The following is a 24931-nucleotide window of genomic DNA, read 5'->3' as shown; positions in this document are numbered from 1 at the left end:
CCAGAGGGGTCGTCGAGGGATGTCCTAATGAGAGTCCACCTCTTCCACATTAAAGAGTCCCTGCTCAAGGCGGCTAGACCTTCTTCTGACACAGCAGAGGCTTTAGGCCCACTTCAACTCTTTGGGGATCTATCGCAGTATACCCTCAATAAAAGACGCTCTTTTCCAGCTGTCACCATGGCTCTTAGGAAAGCTGGCATCGTTTATAGATGGGGTTTCCCCACGTGTCTCCTAAGTTCTAGAGAAGATTCTACTATTGCTGTGTCTTCAGTGGAGGAAGGTGTGAGACTTCTTCATAAATGGAATTTAGGGGGAGATCGTGTGACTGGCTCTCCTGACCGCCGACTTCAGCAGGACTGGTCGATGGTTGAGAAATAGGGCCTCACCTCTGATGCATTTCGGTACCAAGAACGGCTTCCATTGAGCTAGTGTTATCTTTTCATAATATCTTGCTACGAAGGTTGATATGGACATTGCCTTTACTGCTTACCGTCATTGCATTTTTGTTTTTCTTATCTTTCCAGTTTTGATCATTTATGCTTTGTTTAGAGATATGATTTAGAAATTAAGTAAATGTAATATGTCTCATTTTGATATTTCTTAGACACTATTCTAATATGTTAGTTCTAGATCTCAGTGATCTACGTAAGATAGCGTATTTATGTTGCCTTGCCCTTATTTGATCTCTATGCCATGTGCCTATATGATTACCATGTTTTGTAATTTTAGGTTATATGATTGCAGGGAGGTTGGCCACTAACCTCTCTATTTTGTAGTGTGAGGCGCTGGATGTTTTGGCGCCTTACTATGACTCTGTATCTTTACGGGGTCTGTTTTTTCCTTTTATTTTCTGTCGTCTCTTTCTTTTCTCCCTATGTTTGTTACCCTTTTGTGTCTTGTCTTCCCCATACTTATTGCTCAGACCTGTTAGAGTGTTCAGGATACGGTAGTATTTTTCATTATACCTGTTGGTTTAAGCGGTTAGCTCACCACCCCGTTACTCAGTTATGGTTCAGTTGGTATCACTGAATGTTAAGGGATTGAATTCCCCACAGAAGCGTAAGTTAGCATTGTCCTACTTATATAAACTGAAGGTGAATGTAGTCGCTATTTAAGAAACTCATTTTCGGAAACTAGACCCCCCAAAATTAAGCAATAACCGATTCCCTACCTGTTATGTGGCTAATGGCCCCTCAAAAAAGGTGGGTGTTGCGATACTATTTTTCCTAAACTGTTCTTTTAACTTAGAATCCCAAATAGTGGACCCCCGACGGTAGGTACCTTATATTAATTGGTCAACTCGAGAATTCTATGGTTACCTTGGTCTCATGTTACGCGCCGAACTCTGGGCAACTTGCGTTCTGCAGGAAATTATGTTCCCTAATACAGAATCAGGCTAAAGGGGCCGTGATACTATTGGGGGGATTTTAACATGGTTGTGGACCCTTCTATGGACAGGTCCAGACCCATTAGAACTACCTCATCTAGGATTAGATCTGCTTCCGATAGGAACGCTGGTTTTCGCAACTTACTCGGGGAGTATGATCTCTATGATGTGTGGAGGACCAAACACCCTACGGTTAGAGACTATTCTTTTTACTCGCATGTTCACTCCTCGTACCCTAGAATTGACCTTTTGTTGACTGATAAGGAGTCATTAGCGACTATCAGGAAAGTAACCATTCTGCCAATGTCCTGGTCTGACCACTCCCCGTTATTGGTAGTATGGGATCCGGGAGCTCGTACAGTACCTCCAGGCCCCTGGAGGCTGGGGAATTTCCTAATTAGTCACCCAGAAGCATTGTGCGGCATACAACGTTCTATTCAGCTGTATCTAGATACTAACAAGCCAGAGGACACCTCGATCTTTAACAACTGGTGCTCCCTAAAAGCTGTAATACAGGGATCGGCAATTCAGGCAGCTTCACGGCTCAAACGCTCTCAAAATGCTGAGCGACGGTTGGCTGAAAGTAAAGCTGCCAGACTGGAATTATAGCATAAGGCTAATCCACAAAATAGAAAGGTTTTTAAACTTTTGCTTGCCGCTAGGGAGAAGGTGAATATTTTCTCTCTTCGGGAGGTGCAACGTAATATTGCGCGCCTGAACCAGAGATTTTATGTATTTGGAAATAAAGCTGGTCGACTCTTGGCCCGGAAACTACAAGGTAGGTGAGCTAAAGCTAGAATTCATTTTTATCTGTTCCTCCACTGGCTCCAGAGTATCTGACCCTTATGATATCGCAAACACCTTTGCAGAGTATTATTCCCAACTTTATAATTTACAGTCGGACTCGGCTACTCCCCAGCCCTTGGAGGCTGGACTCCACAGTCTTTTCTGAATAAAATCTCCCTCTCTATGCTGGACTCCGCGACCTGCCTGTCCCTTGGTTCCTCTTGGACCTTAAAGGAACTAGAAGCAGCTATTGATGACCTCCCGAGAGTTAAAGCGCCTGGCCCTGATAGCTTCCCATCCAATTTCTATAAAACGTACAAGGCTGACTTGGCTCCAGTGCTGTTGTCAGTTTTTAATGAGGCATCTGATGTACGACGGTTCCCGAAGGAAATGCTCGAAGCACAAATTGTTGGTATCCCTAAACCACGTAAACCTCCTACATCTGTCTAAAATTACCGTCCTATAGCCCTGTTAAACATAGACGTTAAGCTTTTTGCACAGCTTATCGCTAATCGCCTCTGTCCGTTATTACCATCTCTCATAGCTGCTGATCAGGTTGGCTTTGTCCCGGGCAGGCAGGCCCCGGACAACACTCCGAGAGTTTATAACGTTATGGAGTACTGCAATGCACATAAAAAGCCCCTTTTGATTCTTTCCTTGGACGCCGAAAAGGCGTTCGACAGACTCCACTGGGGATATCTGCGATCTGTTCTCAGCAAATTTGGATTTTTTGGGAGGTTTTTGGACTCTATCTTTGCTTTGTACTCCACTCCCTCTGCAAGGGTGTTTGTTAATGGGTGTCTGTCAGGTGGGTTTACTATATCAAACGGCACTAGACAGGGTTGCACCTTGTCACCCCTCATTTTTGCTTTGGCTATTGAGCCCCTGGCTGAGACCATTAGGTCTGATGTGAACGTCACAGGTCCTGAGATAGGGGGATTGAGTCACAAGATCAGTTTATTCGCAGATGACATTTTGCTCTGTATGACCCATCCTGTTACCTCCCTCCCCGCCCTACATAACATCCTGGATATATATTCTCGAATATCTTACTATAAATTAAATACTTCTAAAATGGAAGCCTTACCTTTCCATACTCCGTTACAAACTTTGACTTTGCTTAAGGACAGTTATAGATATGCTTGGCAAGTGAGATCTATTAAATATTTGGGTATTCACCTCTCGCTAGATAGGGATTTATATGATTGCAATTATACACCCTTATTGAGAAAGTTTGAAAAATTAATTAAAAAATGGTCCCTTCACGAAATTTCTTGGCTGTGGAGTATATCTCTGCAACCAAGATTATACTGCTCCCAAAACGTCTCTATTTATTCAGGGCTATCCCTCGAAGCTTCCCCAAATCTCTTAGTGTAAGAGCTAACAAGATCTTTTCTCACTTTATTTGGAAAGGGTCTAAACCTCGCATTGCTAGGCAGGTTTTGATTTTACCCAAGAATATTGGAGGGGTAGCTTACCCTAGCTTAGAAGCATACCATGCCGCCTGTCTTCTCAGCCAGCCTCGGGACTGGTTCTCCACACACAACCCTAAACCATGGGTCCTTATTGGATGGCCTTTTTTGGGATTGATTGACATGAGGGATCTTTTCTTGCTGCCTATTCATGGTGTTTCAAAATGGCAGGGCCCTGGGGAAGCGATTAGATGTACTTTAAAGCTTTGGCATTCAATGGTGGCGTCTGACCCAACTATCTCGCTGCCAGCAGCAGACTTGCCTGTTAGGACTATCGGCAGTATCATCCCTAATTTTAAGCTGGAAGCTTGGATAGATGCTGGGATTGTGAATCTGAAGGATCTTTGCTCAGAAGGAAGTTTAGTGCCCTTCTCTAACTTACAATCCCAGTTCAATATACCAAAACATGACTTCTTCAAACACTTACAAATATGCCATTGGCTTTAATCTTGTGTTGGAGGGTTGAGAGGTCCCATTCCACTCCCTGCTCCTTTATATTCTAGGCTGTCCTCCCCTGGCCATAGCGGTGGGATATCTAAATGGTATCAGTATATTATTCTTCTGACTAAAACGGGTAAGACTCCTTCGCAGCTTAAATGGGAGAGGGATCTTTCAATTGTTCTCCGTGAGGAGGAATGGGACACTATCTCTTTATTGTGTTTCAAAATTTCTAATTGTCTCCAACATTCCGAAATGTTTTATAAATTATGTCACAGGGCATACTTCACTCCGCAGCGGCTTCATAGCATTTGGCCCTCGTTGTCCCAACTCTGTTGGAGAAATTGTGGGCATGTGGGCAATATTTTACATATCTTCTGGAAGTGCCCGATCTTGAGGCCGCTGTGGACGGAAGTGTTTTCTCTCATGCGGGAAGTGCTGGGTGTGGAGGTGCCATTGACTCCCTTGTTTGCCTTATTTCACTATTCAGCACATGCCCTACTGTACTGTGATAGTTATGTTGCTGGTCATATCCTCATATCCACTAAGGCGGCAATTGGTCAACTGTGGAAATCGAAGTTAATACCCACCATCCAAACTATTATTAATAATACCCAGAAGCATTTCCTAATTGAAACAGCTGAAGGTGTGTATTCTATATCGCCTCCCTCGGTGCAGAGAAATTGGTTGAAATGGAGGGAATTCCGGGAACAGCAGCAGTGGCGTGCGGTGAGGTCAGTGGCTGGTGAGGCACTGCAGCCATAATGTCCACCGAATCCCGCCGATGACCCCTACCACCGCTGAGCCAATGCCCGCTACTGCTCCTGAGCCGATGCCCCTACCCCCGCCACCACCAATGGCTTACAAACTAGCCCACCATCAACTCCCTGGACCCTCCACCAGTAATTTGCATCTCAGTCCGATGCCGCCACCACCGCCAATGCCCGCAGCCTGCCTGCTTATCAAACATGTGATGAGCAGGCAGCTAATATATTGTAAATTTTTATAGGAAAAACAAATTGTGTTTGGGACTTGGGAGGGCGTGGGAGGAGAACATGAATGCAATTTTGTTGTCCAAGGCTTCCATTAACTTAATAGCACTGTGGGTGTGGCACTATTAAGTTAATGGAAGTCCTGGACAACAAAATAGCCAGCAGTGGGTGACAGGGAGAGTGTGACACCAGAGAGAGGGTGACAGCTGTGGGTGATAGGGAGTGGGTGACGCCAGGGAGAGGGTGACAGGAAGAGTGTGACACCAGGGAGAGGGTGGCAGCAGTGGGTGACAGGGGCATGGCTTCATGGGGAAGGGCCGTGGACACAGAATAGAACCAATTCACATTACACCCCACAGTAGTGTCTGTCAGTCACATTACACCACACAGTAGTACCCCTTATACACATTACGCAAGGTAGAGCCCCCTATACAACACAGGAAAAATAAAACACAGGGGAAAAAAAAACTATTCATGCCCTTTACATTATTTGTCATTTTTGCTCCTTATAGTAATGCCCTTTACACATTGTCACACACCTTAATGCTCATTCCACATTATTCCACACACCGTAATGCCCATTCCACATTATTCCACACACCATAATGCCCATTCCACATTATGCCACATACAGTTATGCTAGATACCATTTTATGCTCCACACACAATAATGTACCATGCAAATTATGCCACAGTAAGGCCTCTAATTATTTTTAAATTACCTGCTCATTGCCAGGGGTCTTATGATCGTTGCAAGGGGTCTCATTCTCGTTACCAATTGTTTCATGTCCTGGTTTCCATGCTCATTGCCAGCGGTTTCATGTTCGTTGCCAGGGGTCTCATGCTCGTTACCAATGTTTTCATGTTATGGGTTCTGTGCTCGTTGCCAGCGGTTTCATGCTAGTTGCCATTGGTTTCATGCTCATTGTCAGGGTTCCATGCAGGGAGCCCCAGCAGCACAAGGCAGCACTACCCAGTGTTAACCCCTGGTGCGCTGAATGTACCGACAATAGTGTGGACACTTTTAAATCTGTATAATTGTGTTTTAATTCAATCAATAAATAAAATGGAGAAACTTGCTTAATTAATAATAAGTTTACTAAATTGTGATTAAGATTAATACACTTAAAATAATCAGTTATACCAATTATTCAGACAGATGTTTAAACATCAGTCGGTATGTTACATACAACATACAGACCACACATGCGCAAAATGGCTCTGCTCCTGAAGGACAAGTGAACTTTTGCAATGATTTCACTTTGTACTGTACACACGGCAGGGACAGACTCCTTTTCTGAGCACCTGTCCCTTCAGGTGACTACTAGTACATCGGGGCACTCTATGATTTCTTATTGACGCATATAACAATGATAAGAAATTAGAAGGTCTAAACCTGGTAAATCAGTAAAACCTCCCTTATGTGCTTGCACAATGTGTGTCCTAAAAGAAGAAAATGAGGAGACAGCATAAAATGTGACAATGTGCTATATGTAGATAGTGAATATATGTTGCAAGTATGGGCTCGCATTTGCTCCTTGGTGGATTTCTGCAGGAGAAAGCTGCCAGGCTGTCTCTTCCTACAGTACATGCACTCACCCAGGACCAGGCATTGGTACTTCTTTGCAGCTGACATTCCCTCTCTTATGTTGTAAATTGACATATTTCATGCTCTCTCCCGGGTGGAATGAGCATATGAGGACTATGTTCTTAGATATAAGAAGTCCTGTTTAAACAGTAGTTAGAAAATGTTATTACGACATCTATAAATAACGCAACAACTACAAGATGGAGTGTTCAGACCTTTTATGGAAGAGAAACAGGCCAGAACACATGTTCACAAAATGAAGTGCATATGAACGACAAACATAGAAGTTACACACACAAGCACTTAGTTGCTCTTCTGATGCTTCTTCACACAATCCAAGTACTCTTGTACATCATCTGGAGAGCCAAGAAAAAGTGGCACCCTCTGATGGAGAGATTCTGGCTTGACATCCAGCACTGGCTGCGTTCCAGTGGTTGCGTATCCCCCTGCCTGCTCAATGATGAAAGCCATTGGATTACACTCATACAAGAGGCGAAGCTGCAGGAGACAAAACAAGAAACCTCATATTATGAGAACGTTTTATTGGGACTCTTCATTTTTCAATTGTGATATAATCATTTTTGTGAAGCGTTGACTACCCAAGGATTCTGACAGCATGTTTTGCCCATTTATTTAGTCAGCTACATTACATAGAAAGCACTTAAGGTTTTACCTGAAGGTGGGAGACGTGTAAGTGCCTAAGAGATAGTGCAAGGTTATTCCAAAGGCTAGTGCTTTCTACTATGGATGCCATGCTCTGTTTAAGCGCACTGCAACTGGGGAACATAGGTGACTGGGGAATATAGGTTTAGATGCCACTGAATGAGCTGTGCCAGGGTGTAAATAGAATGTTAGAGATTGCACAGCAACATGGGAAATCAGTGGAATCATGGTGCCCCTCAGTCCAGCTGCATTCTGGCTCATTCACGTAGCTGCTGGAAATAAAAGGAATATAGGTCAGGCAGCTGTACCCAATTGTTTAAAATGTAATGTAGTCATATTTTGTCATGATTCCAATTACATGTGATGCAATGACTTGGAATTGTTTTGTGACAAATAATGTTTCACATGACAGGTGTGACACTACATGAAATGGGCTGGGAACCACTGACACTATATATTTAATAGAACTTTAACATCTAAATCTAACATTGTATGATATACTATTTTATGTTAACTTACTAGACTTTGGCAAACCAGACAGCAAAGCTAATATTTTTTAATCAAATCAGAAAATTTCTGCTAAACAAGAATATAGTATTTGTCAAATGTCTAACCAACTTAGAACCGCATAAGGGTTGTGTTACAGAGAACAAACAGTGCGCACATGTGCTGAAGTGATAACTGCATTATGTTAGAGGAGGGGCTAAACAATCATCCCTTGGCTGTTAGTTATCCCAGCCAGGGGCGTATTAAAAGAGGAGGGGGCCTGTGTACAGGCTCTGTGTAGGCCCGCTCCTCTCTGGCAACGAGTAGGCTCCAGTTTTATCCCAAAGTCTACTGTACATGCACAGGTCTCCGGAAACATTTCTATCGTGCATGCGTAAATCACTGACAAAATGGCCACGGTGGCCATTTTCCCTGTGATTTATGTCTGCAGCACCAGCCACCACCACATCGGAGGAGTAAGTATACTGACATGGGTGCAGGGTGTGCAGTGTGAAGCCCCCTGGACCTAGAGGTCCACGTGCACCCATTATATATAGTCCTATAATCCCAGCAGTATAAAGTTGCTTTCTACTTAGTGTTTATTTAACATGTACAAAAGAAAAAAAAACAAATAGGATGGTATTCCTATATTTCATTAAAGGTTAAAGATAACAGCTGTAGCTAGGGTATGGCTGTGTTTAGCAAAGCCCCCCCTACCTGTTCTGGTAGCACCATCTTTCTGGTGATATATAAGACCCTGGAACAGTGCCAGAGCCTTTGCTGTTTCTGTGCAAATTCATGTATCCAAATATATCACCGGAGAGATTGTGCTACTAGGAGGGTATAGGGAGGGTCTGCTGCATGGGCAGCTATAGTTTCAAAACGGTCTGTGCATACCTTGCACCCATAAAAGATACACTACTGGATAAATCCAATTCATTATGGTTTTCCCATGTTTCACTGTTCCAGAGATGTTTGTTACTGAAGTGTTATGTGGTATAAATTATATAACCCACATCTTTTTCATCAGGAGGTGTAATAGGACTCAAGTTGGGAAGAACTCTGCTAGACAGAATTAGGATATGAAGTCTGACGCATTTGGTCGCTAATAATGAAACTTCTTCAGGGAGTGCACATCACAGTAACTGTATTCAAGCATTTATGTCAGATGAGAACAGATGTATGTCATGTGGGTTGATTTCCTATGAGGTAATGTAGTTATGTGACCGGCAGTCAGGAGATCACCGGTCGCAATACCTCCCCCTTCATCCCGCCCCCTTAGAATCCCGAGAGTCGGCATGCCAACTAGCAAGGACTATTCCTACTCGTGGGTGTCCACGACACCCATAGAGTGGGAACAGAACCTGTGGAGAGCGCAGCGCAGTTCGCCACCAAGCCCGCAAAGGGCTTTTTGCGCTCGCCCCCCACGGCCATCTCGATGCCGGAATCCTTGAGTCGGTTTGCTGACCGCCGGTCAAGCATACCCAACCCCCTATGAGACCTGTGGAGATTAGGGCAATTCCTGCTAACATGCACAGTGATCCCATAACACACACAGTCTAGACTACTTTGTATTTGGACTCTGTATACATCACATATACACGGTTAATTTGCAGTGACTTCTAGATGATTCTGTTCTACACATCAGCGCCGCCTGGCATACAGAGAGTCAGGGGCGTGCAGTGAAGCCAGGCCCCTGTGACTCCAGGCATACCCCCATGAGCTGTGCCCAATTTTTTTTAAATCATTTATTTGTGATTTTAATCTGTAGAAAATCAGAGCTGGCAAATCACCAGAATGATATTACTGTTGGTGGTGGTGCTTTGTTTTATTCATTTGCAATCAAAAACACAATGTTTATTTAGTAGGAAGCAGGTGTCACAAACTGTTCAAATCCATTTATGTCCCTGTTGGAATGGCAATGGCAGAGATAAGTAAGCAGGAACATTTCTGTGATAAGGCTGTGAAGTCAAGGAGAGGACTCTTTCACAAATAGCAGCAAGATGAAGAAAAACACCAACTTTTGTTTTTTCACTGTAATCTGACCTAACAGCACAGCTCTGTAGAAACTCTCTGTGGAACTAGGGGCAGAGGTCAGTTTCAGAGTCAGCAAGCAGCTTGGAGTGCAGTCATGGACTACTGAATACAGCAATAGCTTATCTGCAGATTGTGTTACTTTAATTATTAGCAGAAGTTTCTAAACAATCCTTATCAGAGTTGGCTTTTCATATGTGTGTGGCTTTTTAGACATCCAATATGAACCCTTGGTTTCAAATATTTGCTAATAAAGATGATTTTAGCTACCCTTGTGGAACAGCTGCAGTTTTACACATTGGAAGATATCCCCTCGTCGATAAGTCATTAAATATTATAGAATGCCAGAAAAGTTGTTTTGCTCTAGTGACAACATCAGGTGCTGCTTGACATTTGAGCATTTCCTATACCAAAATATTAGAAAGTAGTTTTGTTTAAGCTATAAACCACAATGTAAAACGCTAGAAAAAAAAAAGTCCTGTCCTTAGCCCCTTTCTACCTGTACACATATTCCCTCAGAAAGTTTATCATCTAATTTGGACTTTGCTTCCACCTATATGCCAAGAACAACCAAAATGTATCCCTCTCCTGCTGTCTTCTTATGCTTCACTTTCTGTCCTAAAACCATCTCACCCTTGATGGCACAACCCTTCCTGATACCAAGATTTCAACATCACCCTGTCTGTTGACAATGTCTCATGCTCTTCTGTCCAAGTCAGATGTCTTGACTCTGCACCCTCCAACACATACAGTCCCTTTAACCATTCTGCTGTTTCCATCTCTGCAACTTTTCCAGAATTAGCCCTTATTCACTATAGCACCACTCTTTTTTCATCATCTCATAATTCCCTTCCTTGATTACTGTAATCTTCTCTTCTCTGGCCATCCTAATTCCTACCATTACACCTCTGCAGTACTCTACATCACCACCCCCCTCATTTCTCTCTCTCATCACTCTATGTCTGCTGCCCCTCTTGCCAGTCACACCACTGGCTCCTTATACTACTCAGAATTACATTCAGACTCCTCTCTCTCACCTATAAAGCTCTGAAGCTCCTCCCTACAACTCCGGCCTCATTTCCTCGCAAGCTCCCACCCGTACCTCTTTGATCTGTTAATGGTTGCCGCCTCTCCTCCTCCCTGATCACAATTTCCTATTTTTGCATTCAGAATTTCATCTGTGCCACTCCTAACCTTTGGTTGCCCTCCCTTGCTCCTTTAGACTTTCATCCTGCCTCCCATCCTATAAGCATGCTTCAAACTATTGATTCTAGTCTACCACCCCTCCACCTTTTTCTATAGTATGTATAATCCGGCTATAAGCCCGGCTGAGAAGTTGTTGGATTTTTGTCCAATTAGGCCACATCCCTTCTTGGGTATACTGGTAATGGGTCTATTTCAGGTGCAGTTGTTCTTGCTGTTGCTATCTTTTGCCATACACAGTTGCAATTATATGCTAATACAGGCAGAAGCTAACCTGAGCATAGGGATGCCCACTGCTATCGCATTATTTCTGTCCGACGGCATACAATAGCTGATACATCGGTATCATCGTAGCAAATAGGTCATGTCGCAGAGCCTGAGTGCCTCTGTAGACGTGCAGGATGAGCTGCTCTACCGGGACACAGAATGCTTTCCAGTAGCAAGTACAGTACGATCGCAACTGCTAATTTATGCATGGCCAGAAAACCCGATCAGAACGGCCATGACACGTCTGCATTTATCTGATCACTCCCCTTTACCACCCCCAAACAACATCTTCCTGACACTCACTTTGCGGCTAATTCCGCTGTGTGATCACCATCGCTATTCAATCACTGGGCATGTGCACTGCAGCTCAGACGCATGTGCAGTAAGAAAACTTCAACCAATTTGCGTATAATAGCCGCTCTGTGACCGCACCTGTATTAAGCCCATTGAGCACACAGTGATTTAATATACATTCAGTACGCAGAGCCGATTTGTGATAATAAAGGGAAGGCTAAATTTGCAGCATTGTAAAAACAAAAAACAAAACAGAAAGGCACTGGAGTTTAGTCATGGGGCTCCACACAGTGTCAAGTACTGATTGCATTCAGTTTTCACTATGGTAATACTAGGATTAGTTTATAGTTGCCTACCCTCCCTCATTCTGCAGGAGATTCCCTGAAATAGCAGCAATCTCCCTCACTCCCTGAAAAGTCCAGCAACCTCCCTGATTGTACCTTACCCCCATTATGCAGCTTTTACATTCTTGGGGGAAAAATAAATCACAGATACATACATTCAAATGGGAACATCAGCGCCATTTCCCTTCATTGTTTATAAGGCACAATGATCCCTATGACCACTTACAGTATATGGAACCTCTTGTAAAACATAATACACAAACAAATCCTGCAAAATATCAGTGTCTTTTCTTCAACAAATAGATCTTACTAACTTTGGGGCTCATTTACATTTGGATGTAAGTCATTTTTATGATATGCCTCTCTCCCTGAAATGCTTTTTCAAAATTAGGCAAGTATGGATTAGTTTTGTGCAATAACTGAAGTCTTTGCTCTTTTTAAATTGAAATATCCATAGTTTGTTCAGTCTGTAAACAAAACCCCAATGAGACTCAATTCAGAATTTACTGACCAGAAAGAAAACGATGCCGATATAATGTGGACAGGATGTGTATGGCATATTCATTTCTGCATCAAAGTCAGCACCTTAATAAATGACATGTTATCTACGTAACTGTAGTCCAAGTTGTATCTCACAGTATAGTTACCATTTTTGGCCCAGTGCCAATGCACTGTCATTATAAAATTTTTTATAATGTTGCTATGTGTGTGTGTATTTTATTGATACTATATATAAAAAAATTTCACCAGCATACTGTATTTGGAATTTATATACATTAAGTTATTATCAATGTAAACAGTATAATCAGAATTTGTATCCCAATAATGTGTTTTATAGTTTGATTTCAGATGTTAAAATAATTTTCTGTAAGGGCAAATACTCTTGTAGTGACCATTGCCTATTATTCAATAGTCAATATCCAAACACACCTCCTGAAAGAAAGAATATTATAGAAATATACAGTTAAAACTTTGTTACACAGATGTAATAACCTTTAACATTGGCCTGCCCAGGAACCAGGGAGCGTCATGTGCTTTGCTTCATCAAATAGACAGACGTAACAACTCCTTTGCTGTGGCACACTTATCAGTTGTTGTCAGCTGGTTTTGGGTGGATACTTTTACAAGCTGATCAGTGAGTGGTTTTACTGACTCACGATCATGCTCAGACATAACACTGGAACAACTTTTCCTCTGACACAATGGATATACATAAATCTGCAAAGTGTGGCCACATCTCTGACAGGGAGCTGAGCTGACAGTTGCAGTTTCAGCCTATCACAGAGCACATGATTACTTATTAATGAATTTACAGGTGACAGCTTTTGGCCTGTTTCCCTCTAAGTAACCAAATACACTAAAATAAAATATTACACCTTCAGAAGACTGCAATAACAAGCTCAATGGGAATAGTAGGAGTCACATATCCTACATACAGACCTGATTTCTGTGAAATAGCTCACATTGAATTTTGGCCTGTGCCAGATGTCCTCTTCCAGGCCCTGTGATGACAGTGAGTATCCTGCTGCTCACACTGGACTAGATGTATCATCACTTGGAGAGTGATGAAATCAGAGAGATAAAGTACCAGCCAGTCAGCTCTTAACAGTTCTTCATCACATCCTGTAACATGGCAGGTGGGAGCTGATTGGCTGGTACTTTTTCGCTCTCCATTTTATCACTCTTCAAGTGATTATGCATCTAGCCCACTATAACATAATGGCCAGATCTTGTGCAGTTTGGCCATGTAATACCGCCTTCACATCACAAATGCCTGTTCGCACCTGGGAATTGGAAATTGGTCCTTCCCGGGAGCGACGCAGCATTGTACCCTTTGTAACTGGCTTCCCGACCCGGTAATATGCCGGATCGGGTTGCCATCGGGGTCAGAGACCACGGCGGCATCTGGGGCGGATGCGGAGGCTGTGCTGGGAAATTAGATCATATTCTCGCCGTGTCTGCTTATTCTGTGAACGGGTCCCATCAACCCGGCAACCTGTTCACACTGCACCTGACCCGGTATCAAACTCAGGAATAATCCTTCTTTATTTCTGGGTTGAATTACCGGGTCAAGCGACCCGGTAATTCGGGAGTGACCCTTTCACACCACACAGTGACCCGCGTTGACCCGGCAATATGGGTTATTTTTGCGGTGTGAATGGGGTATTAGCAGTGGTGCAAGTATGCGGGTACGCTCGGGTACGGAGTACCCTTAAGAATTTGGCAGTGGGTACGCAGTACCACCTGTCACACACTTTGCCATTACCACAATTATAATGCACCACAAAGTAACAAGACCATGGTGCTTGGCTGCATGACTGCTCCTCCCACTTTGCTAGAGTACTAGGAGTGCGACGGTGATGGTGATGTGCACCGGAAATTTTTCGGGTTTTGTGTTTTGGTTTTGGATTCGGTTCCACGGCCGTGTTTTGGATTCAGACGCGTTTTGGCAAAACCTCCCTGAATTTTTTTTGTCGGATTCGGGGGGTGTTTTGGATTCGGGTGTTTTTTTACAAAAACCCCTCAAAAACAGCTTAAATCATAGAATTTGGGGGTCATTTTGATCCCATAGTATTATTAACCTCAATAACCATAATTTCCACTCATTTCCAGTCTATTCTGAACACCTCACAATATTATTTTTAGTCCTAAAATTTGCACCGAGGTCGCTGGATGGCTAAGCTAAGCGACCCAAGTGGCCGACACAAACACCTGGCCCATCTAGGAGTGGCACTGCAGTGTCAGACAGGATGGCAGATTTAAAAAATAGTCCCCAAACAGCACATGATGCAAAGAAAAAAAAGAGGTGCAATGAGGTAGCTGTGTGGCTAAGCTAAGCGACCCAAGTGGCCGACACAAACACCTGGCCCATCTAGGAGTGGCACTGCAGTTTTCTAGCGAGAGGATGAGTGCTTCCATCCTCATGTGAATCTGAACCACTAGCCATGAACATAGGCCAGGGCCTCAGCCGTTCCTTGCCACTCCGTGTCATAAATGGCATATTGGCAAGTTTACGCTTCTCATCAGACGCTTTTAATTTTGATTTTTGGGTCATTTTACTGAACTTTTGTGGTATACTTGACGACACAGAGGTAGAGCAATGGACTACTGTACCGTACTGCTATATATATATACTGGTGGTCACAGCAACATTCTGCACTGTCCCCTCCTACTATATACTGCGCACAACTAAAATGCACCACAGGTATGGATGCATAGTATACTTGATGACACAGAGGTAGAGCAGTGGACTACTATACCATACTGCTATATATATACTGGTGGTCACAGCAACATTCTGCACTGTCCCCTCCTACTATATACTGCGCACAAATAAAATGCAGCACAAGTACGGATGTATAGTATACTTGATGACACAGAGGTAGAGCAGTGGACTACTGAACAGTACTGATATATATATATATATATACTGGTGGTCACAGCAACATTCTGCACTGTCCCCACCTACTATATACTGCGCACAACTAAAATGCAGCACAGGTATGGATGCATAGTATACTTGATGACACAGAGGTAGAGCAGTGGACTACTGTACCGTACTGCCATATATATACTGGTGGTCACAGCAACATTCTGCACTGTCCCCTCCTACTATATACTAGAGATGAGCGCCTGAAATTTTTCGGGTTTTGTGTTTTGGTTTTGGGTTCGGTTCCGCGGCCGTGTTTTGGGTTCGAACGCGTTTTGGCAAAACCTCACCGAATTTTTTTTGTCGGATTCGGGTGTGTTTTGGATTCGGGTGTTTTTTTCAAAAAACCCTAAAAAACAGCTTAAATCATAGAATTTGGGGGTAATTTTGATCCCAAAGTATTATTAACCTCAAAAAACATAATTTACACTCATTTTCAGCCTATTCTGAACACATCACACCTCACAATATTATTTTTAGTCCTAAAATTTGCACCGAGGTCGCTGTGTGAGTAAGATAAGCGACCCTAGTGGCCGACACAAACACCGGGCCCATCTAGGAGTGGCACTGCAGTGTCACGCAGGATGTCCCTTCCAAAAAACCCTCCCCAAACAGCACATGACGCAAAGAAAAAAAGAGGCGCAATGAGGTAGCTGTGTGATTAAGATTAGCGACCCTAGTGGCCGACACAAACACCGGGCCCATCTAGGAGTGGCACTGCAGTGTCACGCAGGATGGCCCTTCCAAAAAACCCTCCCCAAACAGCACATGACGCAAAGAAAAAAAGAGGCGCAATGAGGTAGCTGACTGTGTGAGTAAGATTAGCGACCCTAGTGGCCGACACAAACACCGGGCCCATCTAGGAGTGGCACTGCAGTATGTATGTATAAAGAAAGAAAAAAAAACCACGGTTAGGTGGTATATACAATTATGGACGGGCTGCCGACTGCCGACACAGAGGTAGCCACAGCCGTGAACTACCGCACTGTACACTGGTTGATAAAGAGATAGTAGTATACTCGTAACAACTAGTATGACACTATGACGACGGTATAAAGAAAGAAAAAAAAATACCACAGTTAGGTGGTATATATTATAATAATAATACAATTATGGATGGACGGACTGCCTGCCGACTGCCGACACAGAGGTAGCCACAGCCGTGAACTACCGCACTGTACACTGGTTGATAAAGAGATAGTAGTATACTCGTAACAACTAGTATGACACTATGACGACGGTATAAAGAATGAAAAAAAAACCACGGTTAGGTGGTATATATTATAATAATAATACAATTATGGATGGACGGACTGCCTGCCGACTGCCGACACAGAGGTAGCCACAGCCGTGAACTACCGCACTGTACACTGGTTGATAAAGAGATAGTAGTATACTCGTAACAACTAGTATGACACTATGACGGTATAAAGAATGAAAAAAAAACCACGGTTAGGTGGTATATATTATAATAATAATACAATTATGGATGGACGGACTGCCTGCCGACTGCCGACACAGAGGTAGCCACAGCCGTGAACTACCGCACTGTACACTGGTTGATAAAGAGATAGTAGTATACTCGTAACAACTAGTATGACACTATGACGACGGTATAAAGAAAGAAAAAAAAATACCACGGTTAGGTGGTATATATTGTAATACAATTATGGATGGACGGACGGCCTGCCGAGTTCCGACTGCCGACACAGAGGTAGCCACAGCCGTGAACTACCGCACTGTACTGTGTCTGCTGCTAATATAGACTGGTTGATAAAGAGATAGTATACAATACATACAACAATATACTACTATACTGGTGGTCAGGCACTGGTCACCACTAGTCACACTGGCAGTGGCACTCCTGCAGCAAAAGTGTGCACTGTTTAATTTTAAATTAATATAATATTATGTACTCCTGGGGGCTCCTGCTATAACAACCTGCAGTGCTCCCCAGTCTCCCCCACAATTATTATAAGCTTTGCCTTTTATACATTGATGTGCAGCACACTGGGCTGAGCTGAGTGCACACAGACTGAGTCACACTGTGTGACTGGCTGCTGCTGTGTATCGTTTTTTTTCAGGCAGAGAACGGATATAGCAGAGAACGGATATATTATATTAAAATAAATAAAAGTTAACTAACAACAACTGCACTGGTCACTGTGGTAAACTCTGTCTGACTCTGCACAATCTCTCTCTCTCTTCTAATCTAATTTCTAATGGAGAGGACGCCAGCCACGTCCTCTCCCTATCAATCTCAATGCACGTGTGAAAATGGCGGCGACGCGCGGCTCCTTATATAGAATCCGAGTCTCGCGAGAATCCGACAGCGTCATGATGACGTTCGGGCGCGCTCGGGTTAACCGAGCAAGGCGGGAGGATCCGAGTCTGCTCGGACCCGTAAAAAAAACATGAAGTTCGTGCGGGTTCGGTTTCAGAGAAACCGAACCCGCTCATCTCTACTATATACTGCACACAACTAAAATGTAGCACAGGTATGGATGCATAGTATACATGACGACACAGAGGTAGAGCAGTGGACTACTGTACCGTTTTGCTATATATATATATACTGGTGGTCACAGCAACATTCTGCACTGTCCCCTCCTACTATATTCTGCGCACAACTAAAATGCAGCACAGGTATGGATGCATAGTATACTTGACACAGAGGTAGAGCAGTGGACTACTGTACCGTACTGCTATATATATATATATATACTGGTGGTCGCAACAACATTCTGCACTGTCCTCCTACTATATACTACAATGCAGCACAGATATGGAGCGTTTTTCAGGCAGAGAACGTAGATATTTTCAGCACACTGAGCACAGATATTTGCAGCACACTGAGCACAGATATTTGCAGCACACTGAGCACAGATATTTGCAGCACACTGAGCAGATATTTGCAGCACACTGAACACAGAAACTGAGAGAACGCAGCCACGTCCTCTCGCTATCATCTCCAAAGCACGAGTGAAAACGGCGGCGACGCGCGGCTCCTTATATAGAATACGAATCTCGCGAGAATCCTGACAGCGGGATGATGACGTTCGGGCGCGCTCGGATTAACCGAGCAAGGCGGGAAGATTCGAGTCTGCCTCGGAACCGTGTAAAATGGGTGAAGTTCGGGGGGGTTCGGATCCCGAGGAACCGAACCTGCTCATCACTAATTACTATATATTGTCATTATACTTGAGGCATTACTATATATATATTTATTATACTGGGGGCATTACTATATATTTCTATTATACTTCGGGTATCACTATATATTTCTATTATACTGGAGGCATTACTATATATTTCTAACCTTGCCCCCAGAATGCAAAGAAAAGGGTCTGTGTCGTGTGGCCATGCCGCTAGTGTCATGTAGCCACTCCCACTAGTGGCATATGGCCGTGCCCCCTCGCAACACATGATCACGCCCATTTCCAGTCACTCAAAACCACTAAGAAAATATTTCTACTTGCACCACTGGGTATTAGTGTATGACTAGGCAGTAGAAGAATCACATTGTGTGTGACTGCTATTAGAATGTTGCAAGTGGACTTTTCTAATCCCAAGAAAAGGTTCCAGTCTAAGGGGGAGATTTATCAAATCATGAAGCGAGATAAAGTGGAGAAGTTGCTACAAAAATGACAGTTACAAGGAGCAATTTCTTTACTTTATCTTTCTTCATGATTTAATAAATCTCCCCTTAAGTACCCACATATACTGAATTATGACATCTGCAATAACAAGCTCAATGGGAATAGCAGGAGTCATATATCCTACACACAGTCCTGATTTCTGTGAAACTGCTCAGAGTGTCCTTTGGTCTAGAAGTGGGTGGTGCGTAGTCACTTGGACGCATAGCGTATGCATATATGATACATGGATTTACAGTGTTTGTGACTTGGAGATTTGGGTTCTATGCATATCCTGTTACAGCTAATGGGCCCAATAGTAGTGCACTTCATGCAGTGTGTGTCGGGCTCTAACTGCAACAGGAAGACAGACTTGTGCCAGGGATCAAGTTAAAACTAGAGATGAGCGCCTGAAATTTTTCGGGTTTTGTGTTTTGGTTTTGGGTTCGGTTCCGCGGCCGTGTTTTGGGTTCGAACGCGTTTTGGCAAAACCTCACCGAATTTTTTTTGTCGGATTCGGGTGTGTTTTGGATTCGGGTGTTTTTTTCAAAAAACACTAAAAAACAGCTTAAATCATAGAATTTGGGGGTCATTTTGATCCCAAAGTATTATTAACCTCAAAAACCATAATTTCCACTCATTTTCAGTCTATTCTGAATACCTCACACCTCACAATATTATTTTTAGTCCTAAAATTTGCACCGAGGTCGCTGTGTGAGTAAGATAAGCGACCCTAGTGGCCGACACAAACACCGGGCCCATCTAGGAGTGGCACTGCAGTGTCACGCAGGATGTCCCTTCCAAAAAACCCTCCCCAAACAGCACATGACGCAAAGAAAAAAAGAGGCGCAATGAGGTAGCTGTGTGAGTAAGATTAGCGACCCTAGTGGCCGACACAAACACCGGGCCCATCTAGGAGTGGCACTGCAGTGTCACCCAGGATGTCCCTTCCAAAAAACCCTCCCCAAACAGCACATGACGCAAAGAAAAAAAGAGGCGCAATGAGGTAGCTGACTGTGTGAGTAAGATTAGCGACCCTAGTGGCCGACACAAACACCGGGCCCATCTAGGAGTGGCACTGCAGTGTCACGCAGGATGTCCCTTCCAAAAAACCCTCCCCAATCAGCACATGATGCAAAGAAAAAGAAAAGAAAAAAGAGGTGCAAGATGGAATTGTCCTTGGGCCCTCCCAGTCCCACCCACCCTTATGTTGTATAAACAAAACAGGACATGCACACTTTAACCAACCCATCATTTCAGTGACAGGGTCTGCCACACGACTGTGACTGATATGACGGGTTGGTTTGGACCCCCCCCAAAAAAGAAGCAATTAATCTCTCCTTGCACAAACTGGCTCTACAGAGGCAAGATGTCCACCTCATCTTCACCCTCCGATATATCACCGTGTACATCCCCCTCCTCACAGATTATCAATTCGTCCCCACTGGAATCCACCATCTCAGCTCCCTGTGTACTTTGTGGAGGCAATTGCTGCTGGTCAATGTCTCCGCGGAGGAATTGATTATAATTCATTTTAATGAACATCATCTTCTCCACATTTTCTGGATGTAACCTCGTACGCCGATTGCTGACAAGGTGAGCGGCGGCACTAAACACTCTTTCGGAGTACACACTTGTGGGAGGGCAACTTAGGTAGAATAAAGCCAGTTTGTGCAAGGGCCTCCAAATTGCCTCTTTTTCCTGCCAGTATAAGTACGGACTGTGTGACGTGCCTACTTGGATGCGGTCACTCATATAATCCTCCACCATTCTATCAATGTTGAGAGAATCATATGCAGTGACAGTAGACGACATGTCCGTAATCGTTGTCAGGTCCTTCAGTCCGGACCAGATGTCAGCATCAGCAGTCGCTCCAGACTGCCCTGCATCACCGCCAGCGGGTGGGCTCGGAATTCTGAGCCTTTTCCTCGCACCCCCAGTTGCGGGAGAATGTGAAGGAGGAGATGTTGACAGGTCGCGTTCCGCTTGACTTGACAATTTTGTCACCAGCAGGTCTTTCAACCCCAGCAGACCTGTGTCTGCCGGAAAGAGAGATCCAAGGTAGGCTTTAAATCTAGGATCGAGCACGGTGGCCAAAATGTAGTGCTCTGATTTCAACAGATTGACCACCCGTGAATCCTTGTTAAGCGAATTAAGGGCTGCATCCACAAGTCCCACATGCCTAGCGGAATCGCTCCCTTTTAGCTCCTTCTTCAATGCCTCCAGCTTCTTCTGCAAAAGCCTGATGAGGGGAATGACCTGACTCAGGCTGGCAGTGTCTGAACTGACTTCACGTGTGGCAAGTTCAAAGGGCATCAGAACCTTGCACAACGTTGAAATCATTCTCCACTGCACTTGAGACAGGTGCATTCCACCTACTATATCGTGCTCAATTGTATAGGCTTGAATGGCCTTTTGCTGCTCCTCCAACCTCTGAAGCATATAGAGGGTTGAATTCCACCTCGTTACCACTTCTTGCTTCAGATGATGGCAGGGCAGGTTCAGTAGTTTTTGGTGGTGCTCCAGTCTTCTGTACGTGGTGCCTGTACGCCGAAAGTGTCCCGCAATTTTTCTGGCCACCGACAGCATCTCTTGCACGCCCCTGTCGTTTTTTAAAAAATTCTGCACCACCAAATTCAAGGTATGTGCAAAACATGGGACGTGCTGGAATTTGCCCATATTTAATGCACACACAATATTGCTGGCATTGTCCGATGCCACAAATCCACAGGAGAGTCCAATTGGGGTAAGCCATTCCGCGATGATCTTCCTCAGTTGCCGTAAGAGGTTTTCAGCTGTGTGCGTATTCTGGAAAGCGGTGATACAAAGCGTAGCCTGCCTAGGAAAGAGTTGGCGTTTGCGAGATGCTGCTACTGGTGCCGCCGCTGCTGTTCTTGCGGCGGGAGTCCATACATCTACCCAGTGGGCTGTCACAGTCATATAGTCCTGACCCTGCCCTGCTCCACTTGTCCACATGTCCGTGGTTAAGTGGACATTGGGTACAACTGCATTTTTTAGGACACTGGTGAGTCTTTTTCTGACGTCCGTGTACATTCTCGGTATCGCCTGCCTAGAGAAGTGGAACCTAGATGGTGTTTGGTAACGGGGGCACACTGCCTCAATAAATTGTCTAGTTCCCTGTGAACTAACGGCGGATACCGGACGCACGTCTAACACCAACATAGTTGTCAAGGACTCAGTTATCCGCTTTGCAGTAGGATGACTGCTGTGATATTTCATCTTCCTCGCAAAGGACTGTTGAACAGTCAATTGCTTACTGGAAGTAGTACAAGTGGGCTTACGACTTCCCCTCTGGGATGACCATCGACTCCCAGCGGCAACAACAGCAGCGCCAGCAGCAGTAGGCGTTACACGCAAGGATGCATCGGAGGAATCCCAGGCAGGAGAGGACTCGTCAGAATTGCCAGTGACATGGCCTGCAGGACTATTGGCATTCCTGGGGAAGGAGGAAATTGACACTGAGGGAGTTGGTGGGGTGGTTTGCGTGAGCTTGGTTACAAGAGGAAGGGATTTACTGGTCAGTGGACTGCTTCCGCTGTCACCCATAGTTTTTGAACTTGTCACTGACTTATTATGAATGCGCTGCAGGTGACGTATAAGGGAGGATGTTCCGAGGTGGTTAACGTCCTTACCCCTACTTATTACAGCTTGACAAAGGGAACACACGGCTTGACACCTGTTGTCCGCATTTCTGGTGAAATACCTCCACACCGAAGAGCTGATTTTTTTGGTATTTTCACCTGGCATGTCAACGGCCATATTCCTCCCACGGACAACAGGTGTCTCCCCGGGTGCCTGACTTAAACAAACCACCTCACCATCAGAATCCTCCTGGTCAATTTCCTCCCCAGCGCCAGCAACACCCATATCCTCCTCATCCTGGTGTACTTCAACACTGACATCTTCAATCTGACTATCAGGAACTGGACTGCGGGTGCTCCTTCCAGCACTTGCAGGGGGCGTGCAAATGGTGGAAGGCGCATGCTCTTCACGTCCAGTGTTGGGAAGGTCAGGCATCGCAACCGACACAATTGGACTCTCCTTGTGGATTTGGGATTTCGAAGAATGCACAGTTCTTTGCTGTGCTGCTTTTGCCAGCTTGAGTCTTTTCATTTTTCTAGCGAGAGGCTGAGTGCTTCCATCCTCATGTGAAGCTGAACCACTAGCCATGAACATAGGCCAGGGCCTCAGCCGTTCCTTGCCACTCCGTGTGGTAAATGGCATATTGGCAAGTTTACGCTTCTCCTCCGACAATTTTATTTTAGGTTTTGGAGTCCTTTTTTTACTGATATTTGGTGTTTTGGATTTGACATGCTCTGTACTATGACATTGGGCATCGGCCTTGGCAGACGACGTTGCTGGCATTTCATCGTCTCGGCCATGACTAGTGGCAGCAGCTTCAGCACGAGGTGGAAGTGGATCTTGATCTTTCCCTAATTTTGGAACCTCAACATTTTTGTTCTCCATATTTTAATAGGCACAACTAAAAGGCACCTCAGGTAAACAATGGAGATGGATGGATTGGATACTAGTATACAATTATGAACGGGCTGCCGAGTGCCGACACAGAGGTAGCCACAGCCGTGAACTACCGCACTGTACTGTGTCTGCTGCTAATATATAGACTGGTTGATAAAGAGATAGTATACTCGTAACTAGTATGTATGTATAAAGAAAGAAAAAAAAACCACGGTTAGGTGGTATATACAATTATGGACGGGCTGCCGAGTGCCGACACAGAGGTAGCCACAGCCGTGAACTACCGCACTGTACTGTGTCTGCTGCTAATATATAGACTGGTTGATAAAGAGATAGTATACTCGTAACTAGTATGTATGTATAAAGAAAGAAAAAAAAACCACGGTTAGGTGGTATATACAATTATGGACGGGCTGCCGAGTGCCGACACAGAGGTAGCCACAGCCGTGAACTACCGCACTGTACTGTGTCTGCTGCTAATATAGACTGGTTGATAAAGAGATAGTATACTCGTAACTAGTATGTATGTGTAAAGAAAGAAAAAAAAACCACGGTTAGGTGGTATATACAATTATGGACGGGCTGCCGAGTGCCGACACAGAGGTAGCCACAGCCGTGAACTACCGCACTGTACTGTGTCTGCTGCTAATATATAGACTGGTTGATAAAGAGATAGTATACTCGTAACTAGTATGTATGTATAAAGAAAGAAAAAAAAACCACGGTTAGGTGGTATATACAATTATGGACGGGCTGCCGAGTGCCGACACAGAGGTAGCCACAGCCGTGAACTACCGCACTGTACTGTGTCTGCTGCTAATATATAGACTGGTTGATAAAGAGATAGTATACTCGTAACTAGTATGTATGTATAAAGAAAGAAAAAAAAACCACGGTTAGGTGGTATATACAATTATGGATGGGCTGCCGAGTGCCGACACAGAGGTAGCCACAGCCGTGAACTACCGCACTGTACTGTGTCTGCTGCTAATATATAGACTGGTTGATAAAGAGATAGTATACTCGTAACTAGTATGTATGTATAAAGAAAGAAAAAAAAACCACGGTTAGGTGGTATATACAATTATGGACGGGCTGCCGAGTGCCGACACAGAGGTAGCCACAGCCGTGAACTACCGCACTGTACTGTGTCTGCTGCTAATATAGACTGGTTGATAAAGAGATAGTATACTCGTAACTAGTATGTATGTATAAAGAAAGAAAAAAAAACCACGGTTAGGTGGTATATACAATTATGGACGGGCTGCCGAGTGCCGACACAGAGGTAGCCACAGCCGTGAACTACCGCACTGTACTGTGTCTGCTGCTAATATATAGACTGGTTGATAAAGAGATAGTATACTCGTAACTAGTATGTATGTATAAAGAAAGAAAAAAAAACCACGGTTAGG

General features: G+C 44.3%; 1 protein-coding gene across 2 annotated transcripts in view; it reads right to left on the bottom strand.

Moving 5' to 3' along the window:
- Positions 1-6866: 6866 nt before the first annotated feature.
- Positions 6867-24931, bottom strand: part of LOC134894388 (fructose-1,6-bisphosphatase isozyme 2) — a 115996-nt gene continuing 97931 nt past the window's right edge. For both annotated transcript variants that reach the window (XM_063913759.1, XM_063913760.1), the window contains one exon: positions 6867-7161. In XM_063913759.1, coding sequence (XP_063769829.1) covers positions 6967-7161 — 195 coding nt within the window. In that variant the 3' untranslated portion in view covers positions 6867-6966. The remainder of the gene's footprint in view (positions 7162-24931) is intronic.

The sequence above is a fragment of the Pseudophryne corroboree genome, chromosome 1 (genome assembly GCF_028390025.1).
Source record: "Pseudophryne corroboree isolate aPseCor3 chromosome 1, aPseCor3.hap2, whole genome shotgun sequence".
Lineage (NCBI taxonomy): Eukaryota > Metazoa > Chordata > Amphibia > Anura > Myobatrachidae > Pseudophryne > Pseudophryne corroboree.
The sequence above is the reverse complement of the archived record's forward strand: the minus strand, read 5'-3'. Positions and strand labels throughout refer to the sequence as shown.